Source organism: Melitaea cinxia, chromosome 9 (assembly GCF_905220565.1).
Source record: "Melitaea cinxia chromosome 9, ilMelCinx1.1, whole genome shotgun sequence".
NCBI classification, from domain to species: domain Eukaryota; kingdom Metazoa; phylum Arthropoda; class Insecta; order Lepidoptera; family Nymphalidae; genus Melitaea; species Melitaea cinxia.
The window spans coordinates 10,896,295-10,919,140 of record NC_059402.1 but is presented as its reverse complement, the minus strand read 5'-3'; the positions used below and the strand labels follow the sequence as shown (position 1 = coordinate 10,919,140).

Here is a 22,846-nt window from a genome sequence, read left to right as displayed (position 1 = left end):
TATAATAATATAACTTAAAATTGTATGTGATTTTGAATTATAAAAATAAGCGTATTATTATCTATTATATTTTATTGTATAGTACGACGAACGAGTAGTAGATACCCTGACGCCTTAAGACATCGTCATAAACAGAGTAGGGGAGAGGTTCCGTGAATAGTAGGTACTTAGTAACAGTTACCAAGTTCGACTTTAAACTTACAACTAAATTTACAAATCAATACCAGTAAAATTAAAAATTAATACTTTCAAGTACCAAGATTAGTTACGTCGGTACAAAATCGAGCAGATAGCGGTATCAATGTGTGCGTACGCGTAATGTTATTGTGTTGCGATTTAAATACCTAAACTTGAGCGAGTGAAAAATGTGATAGCGTCCTTAAGGTTATGTATTAATTATAAATGAAACGTAATAAAACCTAGTGTCATTAAATAAATAATGTATCTACTTAAATGGCACGAAGTGCTAAAATGAATATAAAATATATTAAGTTCTGGTTATAATAATGACAATCGTCACTTTCATGAAATACTGCCTTAGATGTCATTCGAAAATTTACATTTGTACTAAATCTAGCTTAATTTATAAGGAAGACTAAGAGTAGATTTATCTGTTTAGTGGCTTATTGAATTTATATCTCTTAAAAACTCTAGTATTTATAACACAGAAAAAGTACTGACCAAGCGAACTATCTAAAACTAACTATAAACTCTACAATTCTATAGGAACTTTTTATAATGTAGTACCCAAAAGGAAGCCGTATTATACAATTACAGACAAATATCACAGTTTATACATAAACTAAAATAAGAGTATGGAGTGTCACCAAGGTCGCCAGGGCTTTTCCTCTTGAGGTTGTCTTCTAGTAACTAAAGCAAGGGGAGCGAGATCCTCCGAAGGGGGAGGCGGGCTTCCCCAACCAGAGCTCTCTGGAGAGAAACATCGAGGCTCTGATGACGATGAAGACGCATCTCGAGGGGAAAGAGGTACGAGAGTTGGAACAGCCCCGAGGGTATTCGCACTCACACCGGCTGGCAAAACGAGGGCGATGTCCCCGTTCGACAGTCTTGTCGGGACAAGACGAACTCCTGAACCAGGACCAGCTGTAAACAAAACATGTAAGGTTTCGAAGAATTAAAAAAAAAACTTTTAATGCATATTTAAATTTTAAATTACACAAAATTGTAAATAAGTAAAACATTAGTACAATATCATCAACATCAAGCATGATATTTTTATTGCACAAATTTCAGCTTTAATTTTAAATATAAAAGTTCTTAAGGTATACGACAAATTTTGTTTGGGAAACGCGATTTTGACTCCATATATGTATCGAAATATTTACCAGAAATAAAAATAGTAGAATGTTGAGAAGACACGACTGTTTCCTCAGCATCCGATGGAGGCGTCGGCGCGGCAAACGGTCTACCAGGGTTTGTAACACATCCTTCTAAATGTCGGACAAGACGTTTCTTAAGTCCCGAATCAAGACCAGGAAACTTAGCGACTTCTGATAAGCAGTGTCTATAGCCTGCTTTAAATCTATCCGGCGAAGCAGCTCCTTCAGAACGAAGACCCTCTAAATGTTTTACAGTCATTTCTAAAATGTCTGCTTTTTCCAATTTTGAATGGCGTGCCGGCTAAAACAATGACAGTTTTCCATTACTTTTTAATCATATACATATTATAGGCTTATATTGCTGAAATAATTTAGCTTTAGGAAAAATTCTAACTTTTTCATATTTCTTTAAGTTTTAATAGATATAAAATTTATCAAAAAAGAACAGATTATAATATAAGTAATAAATTATTTAAGTTTTAGAAATGTCATTATAAAGCTTTAAAAATATATCTAACTTTTTAACTTTTTCTAGTCATACAAGCATCATTTCACGTTTCTGTAACATTTAATACTTAGACGGACTTGTGTGCCAATAGCATATTCGCACAAAATACTTACATCCTTTTTCATCGCGTCAAGTATAAGAGCCTTCAGTTCGTTCAAACAATTATTAATTCGCGCACGACGTCTCTTTTCCATTATAGGCTTGTTACTCTGTAACAAAAAAAAAACTTGACATAAATTTTACTTATTACGACTACATAACATTAGGAAATAGTAACATAAAAATGAGGTAGAGAATGCCTCTGTTTCTTTTGTTTGAGGTAGCCTCTAATTTCAGGAAGACGGAAAAGGAAAATCTTAAATTTTAAAACGTAGGTACGGACACGATCATATTTCGCATTAAATGCTAGATTTCTTGCCTGGTCACGTATTAGTTGCACATATGTTTAAAATATCATAATTTGCCTCTACCTAAGCCTGACTATACCGCTATATTATACATATAGTCACGAGGTAGTCATACATATAGTAATAAATTGTATTTTCTAATTTTATTTATCGGCTTTTATTCCGTGTACTAATTTACACAATGTTTCTTTGTTTCGGCAGTTAGTAAATAAAAATTGACAATAAAAAGCATTGCAAAATTTGTCATTGACCATCATCGGTGGTTATCAAAGAAAGACGCATGACAAAAGCGTCCATTAATCGACAATGAGCGCGTGCGTTGCTCAAGGTGAAGGCCGTGATTGGCGCGGACGTGACGCCGTGTCACGCGCGACACGTGACTCATGTTTGACTATTCGCATGCTCTGAGTGTACAAGGTTTTTTGATCATCCCACCTGTCATCTTTGTGTACAGTGTATACAATAAGAAGTGATAATATATAGTAGGTATCTAAACGTTTTTTTTACACTTTTTCTTGTTGTTTCATAATTCAAAATAAATTCAAGTCCTAGTAAGTGAAATCATCACTACATTGTAGTAGTATTAGCAATTGTAACAAAAAATATTTGACAGTCTTATTCGAGCAGAGATGAAGTACTTAGCCCTGAAGTCATATCGATTACAACAATTGATGTTTTATAAGGAGACAAGAGTAGCCGACAAGATTCAGGCAGTCGACCTCCGATGCGTGGCCGATCACATTTTATTAATGTCTGGTTGTTATCAATGAATACTTCAATCATCATTATAATCATACATATAATAAAATTGTAAATGTAATATGTTTGCGCACGCTAATCTCAGAAACAGCTTATTCGATTTAGATGTGGTTTTCACTAATATATTGTGGTAAGCTTCACTTGACATATAGTGTTTATTTCATATCAATCGGTTTATAAATAAAAAAGTTGTGCCAATTTAAAGAATCACGTTGAACATGTAAATACCCAAACGAAAATGTTTATAATCTAAAATAAACAAAAAGATATTTCCAAAAAATACTGTCCAAAACTCCAAAGTCAGAAAGTACCTATTCCACGACGAAGTCGTGGGCACAGCTATTGAGCAATATAAAGGAAACGTAGGTACATTTATGTTAATACAGCTAAGCGATACCTACAAATTGCTATTTAATAATGTTCAATATACGTCGATTTATATAAACAATGTAAATATCATTAAATTTTTCAAACTGCAATTATAAAATCTATTTTTGTATCAAATATAAAATTTAATATATTGCAGAACAGATGAAGTAGAAACTTACGAATTTACTAGAACTAAAATTTTTAGAGAGTATATTATAATATACTTCTCAGACAAATGATCGTGTTTAATTTGTATTTTCAGTGAAGATAATTTTGACCTTGTTATCATTTAGTACAAGATCTTCTTATCTTGTTTTACGTCGGGTTTATACGTGCAGTTGACAGGACAATGCAATTTTGAATACAATAAGGATTAGCAAAACGGGCGCCTTGTTCTATTTCATGTTTGCTAAGAACAAATAAAGCAGTCAAATGAAGGCAGCTCTTGGAGCCATCACCATAGTGCTTGTTTTTACTACATTTGAATACGTAGTTATTTACATCTACAAATACCTATTTAATTTTATAGTCTAGTCGAACAGCGCGGCTTCACTGCTGGTACGTTTATTCACTTTATAGCGTATTTTCGTAGTTGGCGTATTTTTGTAAAAAAAAAGATTTCTTTTTTAAAGCCAAATTCGCTTTATAAAATAAAGAATTCAGGTTAATAAATAAATTAATATCTCTACGCCGTGAGAATATATAATAATAATTAGGTAATTGAATATTACAGTCGTTGCTTGCCGAGTTACATTAAGGAAGGAAGGTCTAAGGGTATAATTATACGACACGAAATTTATTCAAGGAAAACTAGTTATCTATAAAAGCAATCCGTCGCGCTTTGTGTCGGTAGATACTAATTAAAAAAGAAAATAAAGTAAGTCTTAACAGTATTTCGTATTTTTCATCTAAAAATTTTACTCAAACAAAGTTACATTTTCAAATTGACTTTCCATTGTTGTTTTAAAACCTTAAGCTCGTACATTTCAAGTGGGTGTGTTAATTATTGATTGACAAGTACCAGCCCTGGTTATATTGAAGGACGTGGAGGCGGCACGTGGCGCCCGCGTCAGTCGCTCGATACGGCGGTAAGGCAGTTCCCGCCCGCACTATCAAGTATCGCCTTTGTTATCTACTTCCTTGCACGTTTCGCGTAGGAGTAAGGTACTTGTTTATATAAATAAGTAAAAGACAGATCAAGTAAGTCTCTTCTGTTTATGTTTTATTGTTCTATACGGAATTATAAAAATTATATGATACGAAGGAACGTAAAAATTATAATCTATTGTAGTACAATCTGACATAGTAGAAAGGTATAAAAAAAATATTCCAGCCAGGTTATGTCCAGGTCCAGGTTATGAGGTAATTTAGCAGGATAAATGGGTCAAATTTTTTATTAAGCAGATCCAGAATATCGTAGATCGCTGCGTGTTACGTAGTTCGGATATACAAAAGTCACAGTCCAGACAGTTGTGCGGTTTACGTAACGCTCTAACAGCACGGAATTAGTCCGAGGCGCCGCGTCGCGTCACCGCCGCCGACACACGTGCGTCTAGCGCCCGCGCCGAGCGCGTGCGGCCAAGGGTCCTCCACTCTCTTGACGCTATGACACATTTTCCGTTTATAAATAATATTGCACTTACTATTTGCATTTTCATCGAATTAATATTATATTTTTTTGTTATTAAAATGGTGCAGTAAAATACTATGTTTAGAACTAGAAAATGTACTTATAACAAATTTTTTTAAAACTAATGTTTATATTATAATTATTTTTCACGTTATAGACTACATAAATACTTTTTTAAAGTTATCAGCGATATCAAACCGAAATTGCTGCAATGCATTTCTCGTCTTAAATAGCCTGAGCTAATCCACATCCATTACATTGCACTAATAAACGTCTTAGGCCCGAAATATCGCCGCCGGAACGCAATACCGATGTACCGCATTAGTTGGCAGGACACGCAGGCGAGTCGCCGGTAGTTGCTGGCATGCGATAGCGCGACGCGTGCCAAGGCGTGGGAGCGGACGCCGCTTCCGGCACGCGCTTGCAATGCACTACATGGAATATGCGGCAATGAATCCATCGACGTTTAAAAAATTTTAATTTCGTTATTAAGCTTTTATACAAACCTATATCCATTATAGGTTTGTATATCATAAAAACTGAATTAAGACTGTAGCGTTATGTACTCAGCTCTCGCGTACAGCGCAGGACAGTAATTTCAAAATTAAAATATTAGTTATAAAGAATTCAGTCAGTTCAGCCTATTGCAGTCCACTGCTGGACATAGGCCTCCTCAAGTTCGCGCCAGACATCCCGGTTTTCCGCAATCCTCATCCAGCCTACACCGGTAATCTTACGTAGATCGTCGGTCCAAAAATGATTAATAAAATTAAAAGAAAAAAAAAATAAAATAAATGATTCAATTAAATTAAAAATATTGGAACGAAGTTCCTTACGGCAGGCAGGCAGGCTTGACATTTGGCTGGGCGAGCGAACTGGAAAAAATGTGATACTAAAACCGTAAGAAAAATATATAACGGAAGTGACGTAATATCAGTCAACGACTATATAATATGACGTTTGTAAACTAAAATATTACTAGTAAACTTTTTTTAATTATTTATGTAATTTTATACTGTCGACAAAAATAAATAAAGCCATATGGTTTTTTTTATTTCACTTAATAGTTTGAATTATTATTATTATTAATATTTTGTTTGATTTATTTTATTTTACGGTATTTGTTATTTTCTAAAATACTAAATTTCCTAAATACTTATATGTACTTAATTAAAAACCAAACAACAAAATAAAAATAAAAAATCGAGAACTAAAAAATATATATAAAATTCAACATTTTTTTTTTCTTCAAATTGTGTTGCTTCTATACTATTCGAAGGAACTTCGTCCCTACCAGGTGTCCCATGACACCGCATAATTTTTCTTTAAATTCATTTTTAAAGGAATAATTAAATTAAAAGAAATGATTGCATACAATTATACTAATAAAATACGACATGCGCACGAATTTTGAATGACAACGTTTAATTTAATCTGCAGTCGTTTGTTCGTTGTAGGCGGCACAGGAGAGTGGCGCGTAGGCGCTGCGGCCGCATCGCTCGCCGTCTAATCTCGCCGAGATGATATTTATCGTACGATGATAGATCGCTCGCCTACTCTAATAGCTTCCTACACGCGCCTTGTTTACGACCCTCCGCCGTCCGATTGTTATAGCACCATACATTAGGCAGATATTGTTCTTGACGGATCATTTTTGATTTATTTGTAGTCTGCCGCCGTGTAATTGCATTTCTAATGAGCTATTTAATGCGAAGTCGTTCGACGCATATTAAATAACGTAAATGGCAAAGGTGTAGAGTTTCACTAAAATATGAATTATGCCTGTTATAAAACTGAAATAAATTATGCTTTTATGTATTTTACACCAATCAGGGGCATATTCTGAATTCTTAAAGGGTAGGAAAGCATGAATTAAAAAATAAAAATAAAATAAGTCATCATCATCATCATCACTTCAGGCTATCGCAGTCCACTGCAGTGTTACCAGAAATTTTTGCCCGTCTGATCGTACACCCAAACAAAATTTAAGATTCAAGTTCTTAAGTGTAAATTACATTGAACAGCTGTTTGAAAATGTCAGTCGGCCAGTGGCGTAGCGTAGTGGGGGCGGGGGGGGCGGCCCGCCCCGGGCGGCACTTTTTAGGGGGCGGCAAAATTGAACAACACTTAAATAATAAAAACAATTAGTAAATACTAGCGGCCCGGTACGTGCTTCGCTACGTATAAAGTGAAATAATAAAAAAAAATTACATCAAATTCACTGATTAATACAAAAAAAAATATATATATATTAATTGCTAGGCTATTTTAAAACTTAATCCAAGACATTTGGATAAACAGTATTTTTTGTTTTTCCATTTTGAGAAGCAATAGTCGAAGACTTTTTCGTAGTCCACAAATGCCATACACAGCGGCTGATTATATTCTTCTGTCTTTTGTATAATCTACCGAACAGTATGGATGTGGTGTTTACAGTGCTGTAGTCATTTCAAAACTCCGCTGCTCCGGTAGTTGGAATTCGTCGAGTCTTCTGGCAAGACGATTCGTAACAACACTCGAAAACAGCTTATAGATATGGCTCAGAAGTGAGATCGATGTGTAATTCTTTGACAGAGACTTGTCGCCTCTCTTAAAGAACAGCACCAAACACACTGGACCACACCTCTGGCGTGGTACCTCGGTGGGTGACGGCGTGAAAGAGTCTCGCCAAGACTTTTAGGGCAGGTCGCCCTGTGGCTTTAAGTAGCTCAGTCGTAACTACGTCATCCCTATTCTGCTCAATCAGAGTAGCAATCTCTCTCGTATTTGAGCAGTGGAGGTCTTGGCGTACAAGTTTTCGTATCTTCTTGGAAAGAGCCCTCTGTTCTGGCGAAGCTGCTTGAGCAGTGAGCAACTCGCGCCTCCGCCACATTAGATCCAAGGCTTCGGAAGAGAGTTGGACTGCTTTGTTGACTTCGTCGGCGGAAAGTGCCTACGACCTAGTGTACACACCGTCTTCACCACGTTGTCGGTCATCTCTTCCACGTTGCCAGTAGTTTCCAGCGAATCGAATCGGTTTCGAAGTTCCCATTGAAACTGCTCGGAGCCACATAGTAATTGGGGCAGCGTACGTCGGAGAGTAGATTTCACTAAGCGGGCCCGCTCTTTTCGAAAGATATATATTTAAAGTGCTCCGTAATAGCCGGTGGTTACTGCCAGTGTTAAACCAATTAACCAAGGAGACATCTCTGAATATATGCCTTTTATCCGCTATGATGAATCTATCTCGTTCCTCATCATAGTGTTGGGGCTTTGCCATGTAGGTACACCGCCTTTGGGGCTTCTTCTCAAAAAACTGAATTCATCAAGAAGAGCCCCTCTGACTCGTAGTAGTTGACGAGCATCTGCCTCCTGCGATTCCTGTGCCCCTACCCGTGTGGTCCGATCCTCGATTCGTCGCGGTCTTGTATTCCCACTTTAGCGTTGAAGTCTCCCATAACAACGTTGTAGAAGGCCGAAGTAGTCCCATGCATGGCCCTAGTAATATCGTCATACAAGGCTTCGACTTCATTGTCAGATTGTGCTGAGGTCGGCGCATAGAGCTGTATCACTTCTAGGGAGTACCTGTCAGTGAGTTTAAGTACAAGGTACGCTACCCGGTTCGACACATTGCTGACTTCCACAACGTTGTTAGTGAGAGTCTTGTGGACCAGAAAATCGACACCACCTTGGGAAATCCCATCACCTTCACGGAAGCAGAACAAGTGCCCGGAGTCCAGGATCATCGTGTCTTCGCCCTCTCTTCAAACTTCAGACAACCCCAGTATACTTCACTTAAGTTTAAGTTTAAGACTCGATTTTACTTCCAGTTCGGTAAAGTTGTGGTCCAGCCGTAACATGCCTCCATTATACGTAACCGGTACGTAGTACCTGTAATTTTGAGTGGCAGCCTCCCGTATCCCGGTCATCCTCAGCACCCTCCGCCCCACCGTTACCGCGGCCGCTGCTGTAGCCGGGAATAGTGGGGCTACCGACAACTGAGGGCCTAAAATTCTACCGCGAACTCATGAGGGTTTTTGCCCATAGTCACTACGCTGGGCAGGCGGGTTAGTGACCGCAGGGCTAGCTTTGTCGCACCGAAGACGCTGCTGCTCGTCTTCGGTTGTGTATTTAAAAAGCTAGCTGTAGGATGGCTATACCGCCATCGGTCGGCTTCACTAGTTCCACAGTGGTATTGGAACTTTGCTATTTCGTATTATTAACTAGCTGACCCGGCAAACGTTGTTTTGCCAATAAACTATCTACTATAAGTGTGCGGGGATTTACTTATAAACGAAAGCGTTGTAGACAATGAAAGTATGCTTTATTTAGTGCACAGAAAAATTAAAATAATATGTACGTATAACAGTCACTACTACGATCGGTACACAAATAAAACAAAAAAAAAAAAACGATTGCCGAAAACAGTATAGTGAGTAAGACAGGAGACCGGCTTTATTGTCATCCCCGTGATGTTTGCTGGATGAGAGGTGACAACGTAATGTAAACCTCTAGCGGGGATAACTGATCGATTGATAGTTATCGACCGGCGAAGGCAGGAGATCAAATTGAATTGAGAAAAAAATCACAATTAAAGGAAATTATTAAAAATAATAAAAAATAAAAATTGCGATGGAAAAATAGGACTTGATTGTAGAAAGGTTGAAAATTAAGAGTAATATAATTTTTTTTTATTCTAAGTCATGACAAAATAAATATAAAAATCCTGCCAAAAAAAATAAAGTTTATAATTAACAAATAAAATATAGGGGTTGATCGTAGAAGGTTGAAAATTTAGGGTTGTATGTATTTTTTAATGATGTATCATAAAAAAAATAAAAATATAAATAATTCATCTAAAAATAAAAAAATAAAATAAAAAAATTAGGGGTGGACTACAGTTAACATTTAGGGGGATGAAAAATAGATGTTGTTCGATTCTCAGACCTACTCAATATGCACACAAAACTTCATGAGAATCGGTCTAGCCTTTCGGAGGAGTTTAACTACAAACACCGCGACACGAGAATTTTATATATTAGATTAATTTATTTATTTTACATGAAATAGTATGTCTTAATAATGATCACTAATCTAATAAAATCTAATAAGTACTATTAATTATTTTGTATTGTTATTTAATTGATTGAAATTTTGATTTGGGCAAATTGAGATAAGGATTATTGAATTTTGCATGGAATTACATAAAGCTTTATCATTATTATTATTATTATTGGAACTTTCTATCCCTTAGTCACCTCTTACGACACCCACGGGATGAAAGGGGGTGGCTAAATTCTATATGTCGTAGCCACTCAGCTAAGTAAGTTTTAGTATACTTTAAATTGAAATACCTAAATAATGGGGCGGCAAAATTTTCTTCCGCCCCGGGCGGCCGACAACCACGCTACGCCACTGCAGTCGGCTAAAAAAAAGGTCGTCCACCCAAAAAAAATCTGAACAAGTGTTTTCTAATATCATCCGCCCAAAAAAAAAGGTCGTCGTTACTTCAAATTATCGTAAAATTTCATCAAATTTTAAATTTCAGTTGGCTAAAAAAGAAAAGGTCGTTGCTCCAAATTCATAATTTGTGGAGAAATCGTTGCGTTTCAGTATTTCGATAGTACAGACAGAATTATCGTACAAATCGCGTACGATCCCGGGGATCGTAAATCGTACGGTCCTACGGATCGTATATCGTACGTAAGCTTGAATTATCGTACATATACGATAATTATCGTACGTTTGGGATCACTGCGGGTTGGTGACCGCAGCACGTCTTCGGCCTATGTATTTCAAAGCCAGCAGTTAAATAACACACATTCTTACTTTGTTATATTGCATACTATTTATTCCTGCTACTCCTTACCTACAAGAACGTTTTAAGAATCTCAACGAGTCCCATGAGCAAAGCCTTCGCTCCGACTATAGTTTACTCCTTAAAATTCCTCCCCACTCCCAGAGGCGGCTTTACCTATAGTGTGGCGCACAGGGGCACCGGATCTAACGGGGCGCCGAATCTAAGGGGGCGCCAGATCTAAGGGGGCACAGAGCGCCTTCTAATGCAATACCTGCAAAGATGTGTCGCTCGCGGCACCGGTGCTCTCAAAGACCCTGCGCCCGTGTTACGGCCGATGCCGGGTGCGCAGTAGCAATACAAAGCGCGCCACCACAAGCTGTGTCTTTACCTACTCTACACAACAATTTTTGTTTCAACGTGAAATCAGCCTTAAAACAAATTATTAAGTATTATATCGGCGTAGTGTCGCATCGCTACCGAAGGCGCGTGCCGGCACTGTTTTGATTCGTTTGAAAACACGCAGACAATCATTGCTAACTCGGCTGTATTAGAATAATATAAAGTTCAAATTCAAATTATCAGGGACTTTGCAGCGGTTATTTTCAAAGGCTTTGTGTACGCGTGCCGCAATTTTTGTTTTACCGCTACACCGTAGTTTTGCAAAATAAGCCTTGATTCAATGAATTAAGTATCATCTTTGAGTAAACATGTAAATGTGAATAAATCGGCTTTTCTTTTGATATAAATTATATAATAAATAAGATTTGGTTATAATTGCTTACACAATTATTGCGACATACATCGGGATCAGAGGTCATCAAAAACAGCTAGCGAAATCCGAAGTTATATCGAAGTTAAACACCTAGGTATATCTATCTAGGAGTTTCATTTGTATATCCTAGTGCAGTGCGGAACAATCAACGCAACGGTAAGTTAAAGCTATATACGTACCTACTATTATAGTATACTTAGTTATTTATTTAGGTTTTACTTGTATGTACCTAACTTATATATATTTTTTTATTTTTACATTCTCGTTTTGTCTGAATGTATCGTTTTTAGATAAAAACGTTACACCTCTACCATCTACATATATACCACATCCTCTATTCAAAGATTACCTTTACCAGGGAAGAGATCGCTTATTAGCGATAAGGCCGCCTTTTGTACTTATCTCCTTTTTTTTTCGTAATTTTGGTCATTCTTGTTTTACAATAAAGAGATAATATTATTATTATTATTTCAAAAATAGCTTGGGAACTTGTGGCTAATCTAAAATTTATATTATAAATTTTAAATTTCTGTTATTAGCTTCGAGTCAGGGTGGGACAAACGCCCTATCTTGCCCCAGTGTTGGCACGCCCGTGATACTAAGGTAGGTATTTTTTGCTGTAATGTTTTATAACATTTGATTGCGCACTCGTTTTTACATATGTTACTATAATATTTTTACCAGTTGTGTATAGAATTATGCGTAATGCTAATATTATGCGTTTTAAATTTGAGTGTAGGTACTTCAATGATAAATGTCGACGCATCATCAAATGTTGCGTGGGGCTCGTTCCCACGATAATTAGCTCACAGATGACCGCGTCGCGCCGCCCACGCGCTTTGACTCATAGCGCCCGCATAAACTACATATACATATATATGTATAATAGTCTCTTACTACTTGTTAATAGACATTACTGAGTCAAATAAAACTTTACATCATTAAACAAGTATGCTACACTTTTTGTAGTAAACAATGCTAAGAACTATTTAATTTGCTTATAAATATTCTTAATGGGTTCTAAGAAAACTCTTTAAGGGAAAGGGGAAGGTGAAATATTGAAAATATCGTTTTTGTTTTTACATATTTCGAAGTCTAAGTATAATTTTTTTTAAGTGTGATTATTTATTGATTATTTTATATTTATTGATTATTTATTGATTATTTTATATTTTTTGTTTATTTCTTTTTATTGAATTGTTTAAATCGTTTGTTAAATTTAATGTTACTTGTTGTGATAAACTTAACTAACGCATTGGGTAACTGTAATGTTAGTTCTAAGTTTTTGTTAATGGATAAATAAATAAAATAAATAAATAAATATTTAAAAATAATATACTAAATATCATATATTTATTTCAAATAGTTTTTGAGTTACAGCCTTCTAAAGTGTAGCCACACAGGTATTAGAAAGTTACCTTTGCTATACGGGGCCAACCAGAGTTATTGTTAGGGCCCTGTGGCCATCGCAACCCATTATAATATTTTACGGTTTATATTGTTATCCTTCAGGTATACAGAAATGTATGTATATGGTTACCCTTGCGAATTTTTTTCGTTTATAATTACGTCACATGTACTGTGACCGTTACACTGAGCACTTCGTAAGTTGTTTTGGTAAAAAGGATTTGAAAACTTTTATATTCAGACCTAAAAGGTACAAAAGACGCTTCAAGGCGTAGATTAGTTTTACAAAAATGGAAGTTAACAGGAAACCAACATACACATATGCTTCAGCCTGTAATATCCCACTACTGGGCATAGGCCTCTTTCACCATGTAGGAGAAGGATCAGAGCTTAATCCACCACGCTGCTCTAATGCGGGTTGGCGGATATATTCCCTACTATGAGTAAAGATCGCTATCAGATGTACTTGATAACAACCGAGACCGACGGCTTAACGTGCTCTCCGAGGCACGGTGGGGAGACCCACAAGGACTGCACAAACACCCAGACCACGGCAAACACCTGTATGGCCAATATAAATGTTTGTCATGTGCGGGGATCGAACCCGCAACCGCCAGCGCAACAGGTACAATCCATGGCTGTAACCGTTGCGCCATATACATACGAACAGTCTACCGCGAATACCATTACGTCCGAAGTAAAGATGAAAATATTGTGATTAGTGTTGCCCAAATTCAGTCTTGGTCTTGCAGTCTTGGTCTTGTTCTTGCGTTTTTGCAAGACCAAGACCAAGAACAAGACCGCGTATTTTTAGCAAGACCAAGACCAAGACTGACCGTGCAAGACTTGAGCAAGAACAAGACATAGCCTGCAAGACTCTTGCGTCTTGCAGCTAGGACTTAGCGCTATTTCACTGAGTAGTTAGGTGTAACAGTTCGGTGTATAGGTAGGTACGCTTAGAAATTCTATGAGACGCAAAAAACTGTATCAAAGAATATGAAAAACTGGACCTATGCGCATTACGACTAATACCATAAACATAGCGAATAAAAAAATATCTATTAAAATCAAACTGAGTGCATGCATAGTTATGTTTTAACCATCGGCACTTTGATAATGCGGCATCAAAGGTTTTGTACTTACTTCTCAAAGAAATTTGCCGCTTTTCGGAAGTACATGGTTATGATACACGCGCCGGCGGCTTCTTTTGAAATCTAAAACAATCGTTGCCGCCACGCCGAAATCATAACATTTGACACTATTTGATTGCCGCCATAGGGCGTAGGTATACTCATGCAAAATAATTTCGAATTTTAAGAGTACCTACAGGTGTTCCAAAGAATAAATAAGTTTCAGAGTGCTTAGAATGAAAATGAATACATTATACTGATCACGCAAGTAGTATTATGATTAGGATAAAATGGTAAGGATAGGTAGTAGATGTCATATTAATTCATGGTCAAAAAAATTGATATAAAGTATCATAACCTAATGATAAAGCTGTTGATTTGTGTTGTATTTTATTTTTTATTCAAATAAATGATAAATCGTAAAACTCTTTTATTAAATTTCTTATAAGTTGAGGGTTCAATCTCTTTCTAGACAGATAAGTATTGTTCTTTAAAACACAGTCAAGTTATTGTAATTAATTTGTTTTTTTACATGTTTTAGCAAATGTAAGCTTATAAATCATAAATGTTTATTAAGAAACAGTTACTTCCATGGAAAACGACATATAGGTCAGTTGATTTTTCGAATTTCTTATCAAATCTTCAGTTATTTATTAATCTGCTTGATCTTTACTATGGCTATGTTAATTCAAGCTCACAATGTTCCAATTTTAATACGTTTTTCTAAGATTTAAAGTAAACTTTAATAAATAGTAATAGACTAATAGGTAATTGCAAGACTTGCAATACTCTTGCTGCAAGACCAAGACCAAGACCAAGACTGGGAGCGCAAGACCAAGACCAAGACCAAGACCAGGTGTATTGGCGCAAGACCAAGACTGGCTAAGTCTCGTCTTGTTCTTGCATTTGGGCAACACTAATTGTGATTGATTCTACTCCAATAGGTTTTCATTATTTAGTTTTTTTTTTTTTTTAGTTTTTTACGAATTAATTAGTAATTTGGTAATTTGTAAATATATTTTACACATTACTAAATTAATTATAATTATATATTATAATAATAAATTATGTAAAATAAATGTGACTTTTATTCAAGCAAGTCAGCGAGGTTTATCTATGCTTCAAAGTGATATAAGAATGCGGTGTGTTGTACATCAATTCCGAAAAAAAAAAACAGATTTTGATATAAATAGTTTAGTGGTTGTGATGCTTCTTTTAGGTAAGGGAATAAACGGAGTTAATATATTTTGCGGTTGAATGGATTTAGCACGAAACTGTACGAACTGCCACAAAAGAGAGACATTATGAAGACGATGCCGGCGAATTATAATATGGACCTGGGTTAGCAAATTAACTATTAGTACGATTTTCATTTACTAATCACAAAGAAATCAATAATTTTATCTTTAAACGCGTTCTTTTTCGAAGCAACATTTTTCAAATTTGCTGCAGTTGTAACTAAAAAACAAATTATCAGTTATGCATTGATTTTTTTTCTACTTCATCATTCATCATTTTAGCCTATCGCAGTCTACTGCTGGACATAGGCCTCCACAAGTTCGCGCCAAAAATGGCGTGAACTCATGTGTTTTGCCCATAGTCCCCCCGGTCACCAACCCGCCTACCCAGCGTGGTGACTATGGGCAACACAAATGAGTTGTGGGCATTTTTGGCACGAACTTATGGAGGCCTATATCCAGCAGTGGACTGCAATAGGCTGAAATGATGATGATGATGATGACATCTTAGTATTCCAATGCAATAAAATAATAATGCCGTGTTTCCATTCAACCATACCTACGCATAATTTAGTTCTATAAATAAATCAACAAACTTTGTTTTTGTACATGTTTGATTTAAGTTCGAATAATACATTTTTAACGAGAACGGCATGGAGGTAGAAATCGTGGAATAATTTTTAAATAATCGTGACTTTTCTTTTTGCAGTTTTCATCGTCTTGCGTCTGCGGAAGACTGAAGACAGCGGTATTATATCCGTATATTCCTATAAATAATGCCTAAATATTATAGATACAAAAAATGTTTTAGCTGGATAGGCAGGAAGTACCTATGTGTTTTTATTACTCATTCGTAAAAACTATTTAACCTTTAGTTACAAATCTGAGTACTACGAAGATAGTTTAAGATACGGATTAACAAAAATAATCAACTGATTCCGTTAGTAATTACTTTATGGCTTAATAAGTATAATTTTTTTAGTGTATAAAGGTTTACATAATTATTCATTGTAAAGGTGTAACTATTAACCATACAAGGGTTTCATAAAATAAAAAAGAATTATAGAATCCTATTGTATACCTTTTTCAATATGTAAATTTTCTAATCGATGGTATATCTCTGATTATTAAAAAAAACTACATTTGATTTATAAATAAATCAAACTAATTATATGAAATATATAAGTAAAGTATTCAATTATACCTAGATTTTTTTTTTACATACGCGTTGATGTCTTTAATATTGTCAAAAATGATAGCACGAAAAGTAAAATATATGGACTACTAACTGCGAATTTCTCCGCGTGGACTTCTGACAGTATTTTTGGTTAATTTTTTTTCGTTATTCTGGACACCAGAATAGCTCTAATATTTTGTCTCTTGTCGCAAACTTATAAAACATACACACCTTACATATTTGCATACAAACTTTTATCCTCTATTCCCTATTTTTATTTTACACCCTTGAGGGTGAAACTTTTGCAAACTTTGAATGTCATATTTTTTTATATGAAACATGTTTCAAGCTTCTAGCTCTAAAAATGACGATACTTCCATGGAACTTTTCATCCCCAACTTTCAACCCCTTACATCCCTTTTTTCGCATTAAAAAGTAGCCTATGTCCTTTCAAAGGCTTAAGACTATCTGTGTACCAAATTTCATTTAAATCGGTAATAATTTAGGCGTGAAAGCGCGACAGACAGACCGAGTTACTTTGGCATTTATAATATTACTAAGTATAACATAAAAACCTTAAATTATTTTCTAATCCGTACGGTTTGAATGCTGCGATAAAGAAAAAAACCTGGTTTAAAATTATTGATTACTATTTAAAAAAAACGTACATATAAACAATAAATATCTTGATAGTTTTTTAAACAAATTATTTAAAAGAAAAAGTAAACTAACTCGTCTGTTATCTCCTGTTTTCTTCTGCTCCTGCATCCCTGAAGGACTCATGGCCACGTTGGACACCCCTTGCTGGGGGCTGCCGATGCCCGTCACCATCACGAACAATCACTAAACACGTTTCGTGTGAACTGTCACTGCATATTATCACGTACCACGTGCGTCGCTCGCGTCTGTCTCGACTCGACTGACATGATCACACGACTGGCGCGAGTCGGCACTTCGGCAGCCGGCGAGGGCACGCGTACGACCTGCGTGGTGCAGCGATGCTGTCGCGTGCCTCTTAGGTCCTCTGGGCACGACGCGGGACGCGTGTCACTTGCTCAAGACTCAGAAAATATTATACACATTGTTACTTAAATTATTAGAAAAAAGCAATATTAATTTCACAGAATTATAAATAGATTTTATAAGATGGACATATATAAATAAAAATGAATCCTTGAAATGTATGTACGCGCATATCTGTCGAACGATTACACGAAATTTATTACCAAGTTCTTTTTTGTGTTCATTATTATAACAACGAGGATTGTAAAAAAGAAACTAAAAAAAACAATATTACGAAAACAAAAGTATGACGGTACCAAGAAAATATTAAATTCGCTGGGTCAGCTAGTTTATAATAAACTAACAACAAAGTACAACCTACATTAAAATTCCGGTAATTCGAAATCTCTAAACGCTGACATCACTCCGCCACCGCAGCCTCTTATGTTTCTTATTTGGCTTATATTGCCCCTTGCCCGCGCGGCGATTTAAAGTATCAGACAAACACTGCATATACAAAAGGTGTAAAGAGTACAAGTCAAGAACTGCCACGCCAGCCATTTTGAATTAACATTTGCCGCAACAAAATTATATCACCTCAAATTTTGAAAGCTGTAAATGTGTGTCAAAGAAACGTACTTTTATAATTCGAGCACGTCAAATATACAACGTAAAGTTGTTGTTGCTTTTTTTGTATAAGTTGTATTTGAATAAATATTTTTACATTAGCAAAATTACAAAAGCAAAAAAGACGAAATATAAACTAAGTTTTTAAAAAAATATCACGTTATCAAAACAAAATGTAGGTTTCTCTGAAAAGAAAAAAATATACTGTACATTCCAGTTTTTACTTAAGACAGGTGTTCCTTTGATCAACTATTTGACTAAATCTACTTTTAGTTCATTTGACACTACTACTTCAACTACATCAATCAGCATCAGTAATATCATAAGATATAAAAAAAATATGTTGTATCAATATTTTACAATGTATAAAATACGAAAATAAAAAATGTACCAAACATAAAAAACGGTTCTACTTACGGTAAAAGGAGATATCCCTAGTTTGGTACTTAATTTAAATTTAAACTAAAAAATATTGGTAAAATTATAACTACGTTTTATTTTTATTTATTGCGATTACGACCTCACCAATATAAAGTCGTGGAAATGCTTACACAGTTTCAGTTAATGAAGGTACAGTCATATGACAAAACTGTCAGACATAAAAAGAACCTTTCATTTTTAGACCTCCCATTGCACACAACAATAAATTCTTTTGGCGGAGCAGTTCAGTTACAATGAACAGTCTAAAGATAATATTATGATAAAAAATGAGCCATCATGGTTACGTAAAAAATGTTACAGTTTAGTCCACCATACAGTGATCTTTTTAATTTTGATTTTTGTTTATTGCGGCAGAACTTTTCAATATGACTGCTCTTTTTCAATAATTTTATGGCATGTTAAAAAAGTATCCAAAGGACAGTTACGCATAATTTAATGTAGTTCTATCTACAAAACGGGACTTTGCCCTATTTCTATTATATTCTTTTTTATATCACTATGGTGGCAAACAAGAGTACGGTCCTCCTAGTCGGTAAATAGTTACCATTGTTTATGGATGCCTGTAACACCAGAAGCATCATTAGAGCGTTGATGATTATAAATTTTATATTGATATTATAAATATGTCTAAGTACCTAGTTACCTTTTTAAAAAATAAAATTCATTCAAATTAAAACACAATTATAACAAGTAGTTTTATGTACTTGTATGTGTAGGCGTATATTTGTACGTACATTCATGTTTTGAATACGTTCATATCATTTCCGTAAATTTACACTAAACGTAAATTGATCGACCTTCAAAAATATGATTTTATGAAATCAATACCCAACCTAGACCTGAAAATATAATCTCTATATGGTACTAACTCTGATCTTCTAAAATTTCTCATTCATAAAAGATTGTTATCATTAAAATGTCAAAGTATAAACTATATAAATATAGTCCGAGATAAATAGCAATTTGTCATAAATTATATTTATACAGTAGTTGTACCCGCGACTTCGTCCGTGTGGAATTTAACAAAATAATTATTGTTCAGTTCGCAGTTATAAAAAGCAAAATTTAAAATTAAAGAAGCCTAAGTTACTCCTTATTACATCAGCTATCTGCGAGTGAAAGTCCCGTCAAAATTGATCCAGCCGTTTCAGAGTAATCTCTGTGTAGTGAACGGAAACGGAATGATTTTACCGGAACAAATAGACAGACAGACAGACAAAAATTATAAAAATTGTTATTTTGGTATATGCATTTAGTTAAAAGCGGTAATTTTAGCATTACAAACAGACACTCCAATTTTATTTATTTGTATACATGACTTCGTACCGTGACCCACCATAAACCTGAATGATTATTATGTATTCAGCTATAAAAATGAATGGTAATTTAATTATACATTGTACATACATTGTACCTGAATTATAACTACACAAATATTAGGTCATCATCATCATTACAGCCTATACAGTCCACTGCTGGACATAGGCCTCCACAAGTTTACGCCAAAAATAACGTGAACTCATGTGTTTTGCCCATAATCACCACGCTGGGCAGGCGGGTTGGTGACCGCAGTACTAGCTTTGTCGCACCGAAGACGCTGCTGCCCCGTCTTCGGCCTGTGTATTTCAAAGCCAGCAGCTGGATGGTTATCCCGCCATCGGTCGGCTTCTTAAGTTCCAAGGTGGTTGTGGAACCTTGTTAAAATATTAGGAACTTCTTACAAAAAATTCTTAACAAAAATTTAAACAATATTTCTTACAGTAAAAAGTTGTACGGTTATAACGGACCCAATTTTTGACCATATTGTTTTTTATTACATCTGCTTGCATAAACAAAGGAATTGGCCTATTTCAAAAAAATTACAATTTGAAATAGAGCAGTTACCGTAAAAAACTGTTGAAAAGCCGTTATAACTGTAACTTGCTTAAATGCATTTTTTCTTATCGAAACTATACGAAGGCAAGTTTTTTTTCAATAATCACAAACCTATTTTTAGTTTTTTAACATAGTATCTAGCGATGAATAGGAATTGAAATGTAAAAGTTATTCTACTACTTTAATAAAAGTAGGTAGGTAGGTTCTTGTAATAAAGTAGTAATAGTAGGAGGAATTCTTTTTCTTAAGTAGATAGGTACGTACCGTAAAACATGGCAATTTTGCCCTTGAGCTTTGACTTTGCCCAAGTGGGTATTTTTTGATAAACTCGACAGCATACTCCAACTTCAGCAATACTTCTAACTACAGACACATAGCTAATGTGTCCGTAGTTAGAAGTATTTTTATGTCTGTAGTAGAAACTTCATTATTTTTTGACAATATTAAGTGACGGTATTATCAGTGGATGTTAAGTTAAGTTGCCTGTCAGAACTTGTAGAAGTTGGTAGTCAAAAACGCAGCCAAAAACCAATATAAAAACTTTGCCAAAAAATTAAAGTTGCAGCTAATATTTTTGCCACCGTTAGTATGTATGAAATGATTAATATGCATTAAAACTATACGCAATAAATCTTATAAAATCGTAAAATACGTTAGTGGGCAAAGTCACATGCATGTTTTTAAGCATTGTTGACGACATTGCCCTCCAAATTTTTTCTCGTAAAGTTGTCTCCTGTAATTTTTAAAATTTATTTTGCTCATACCTTCCGGTTGATGAATTGCAAAATAAATTGTATTTGCTTGCAAACGAAAAAAATAAACGATTTCAATTACATCGACAAGTATCGCCGGAACACGAATAAATTGTCAAGTAAATACGCGTTATCAAAGATTACTTAAACAGTAGTCATCAGGTCTTGATCAAATTTAAATGGGCCCCACATGATAAGCATCAGCTTTAAATTAAAATAATAATTATTAAAATTAGTACACCCAGTGAACAGTTATGCTGTTTAACACGAAGTAAGTTGATGTAAAAGTAGTCATGTAAATATGCATTATTAGATATAACTGAAAAGTATTAGTCAGATCTTAATTAAATTTAAATGGCATTACATGACACTCACCACTTTTTCAATAAAAAAAAAAACATCAAAATTGGATCACCCAGTCGAAAGTTAATGTCAAAATATAAGTCGAAAGGTCACAAAGTACATAAAAAATATACATGGAAATGGTCAAAGTACATAAAAAAATACATTCGAATTGAGAACCTTCCCCTTTTTTGGAAGTTGGAAGGTACTTGCTATTTTTAACCGACTTCAAAAAAAATGGAGGAGGTTACTCAATTCGACCGTATTGTATATATATTTTCAGGGATAACTTCGTCGTTTATGAACCGATTTTGATATTTTTTTTTTTTCGTTGGAAAGGAGATATCCCTGGTGTGGTACCATGATAAGGAAACCAGGAACTGATGGTGGAATCCCAGATAAATCGAGGGGAACTCTCGAAAATCCGCATAACTTTTTACTGGGTGTACCAATTTTGGTGATTTTTAATTTAGTCGAAAACCGATGTTTATCATGTGGTCACATTTAAATTTCATCGAGATCTGATTACAACTTTTGGAGTAATCTTTGAAAATGAATATTTACCTGACTATTTTTTCGTCTACCTACGTTGTATTACTTGTCGATATAATTGAAGTCGGTTTTTCTTCGTTTGCCTGGAAACACAATTATTGATTAAAAATAGTTATGTTCTATATGTATATGGCAGTGGCTGCTATTTAGTGGTATATGACATACGGTAGACTTTCTGTATTGTACGCATGTTACAATATGATGCCGTGTTTTGTAAGCTATACATTATTACTTTACAGTTTCTTATTGTTTTTGTTTTTTAGGATAAAATATAATAATCAATCGATTGTTTTTACAACGAAGAGAAAGAAAAAGAGACACAGAAAGAAACTAGGATCCAGAAATTACAAAACTACTCTGTGTTGGATGTGTCTCTGTGTTGGATGTAGCTTTAGATCTAGAAAAAAAATATTTTTAGTAGACAAACCGAAAAATAATTTGATATACCACGGAGAATCAATAAAATATTCCACATTAAAAAGTTTTTCATTAAGAATTTAAATGTAGCATTTATTCAATGGTGACAGCTTTTGGATATTGATCAGTATGATACGAAAAATGTTCTAAGTGGCTTTTTGACTTTGCCCACTCAATTTTGAAAGACAACAAATGTGTTTATTCATTTCATAATTTGATACTGTACGACATTGCCCTGTATTTACATTTAGCCATTTTTAAAATAATGATACGGTTTATAATTTCAGAGATATTTCAAGTTTGCAAAGTTACCAAGAACTTA

At 34.9% G+C, this 22,846-nt stretch overlaps 1 protein-coding gene and 1 long non-coding RNA gene across 2 annotated transcripts; one reads left to right on the top strand and one right to left on the bottom strand.

Annotated features, from left to right (window-relative positions):
* Positions 1–425: 425 nt before the first annotated feature.
* LOC123656320 (protein hairy-like) lies at positions 426–9,021 on the bottom strand. Its single transcript, XM_045592022.1, is given in 5 exon segments — positions 426–1,104; positions 1,347–1,641; positions 1,962–2,055; positions 8,283–8,296; positions 8,992–9,021. Coding segments are annotated over 5 exon segments (714 nt in total). The 3' UTR covers positions 426–823.
* Positions 2,645–17,783, top strand: LOC123656321. Its single transcript, XR_006743518.1, has 2 exons — positions 2,645–2,737; positions 17,293–17,783. It is a non-coding gene; the product is annotated as an uncharacterized LOC123656321 (long non-coding RNA).
* The last annotated feature ends 5,063 nt before the right edge of the window (positions 17,784–22,846 follow it).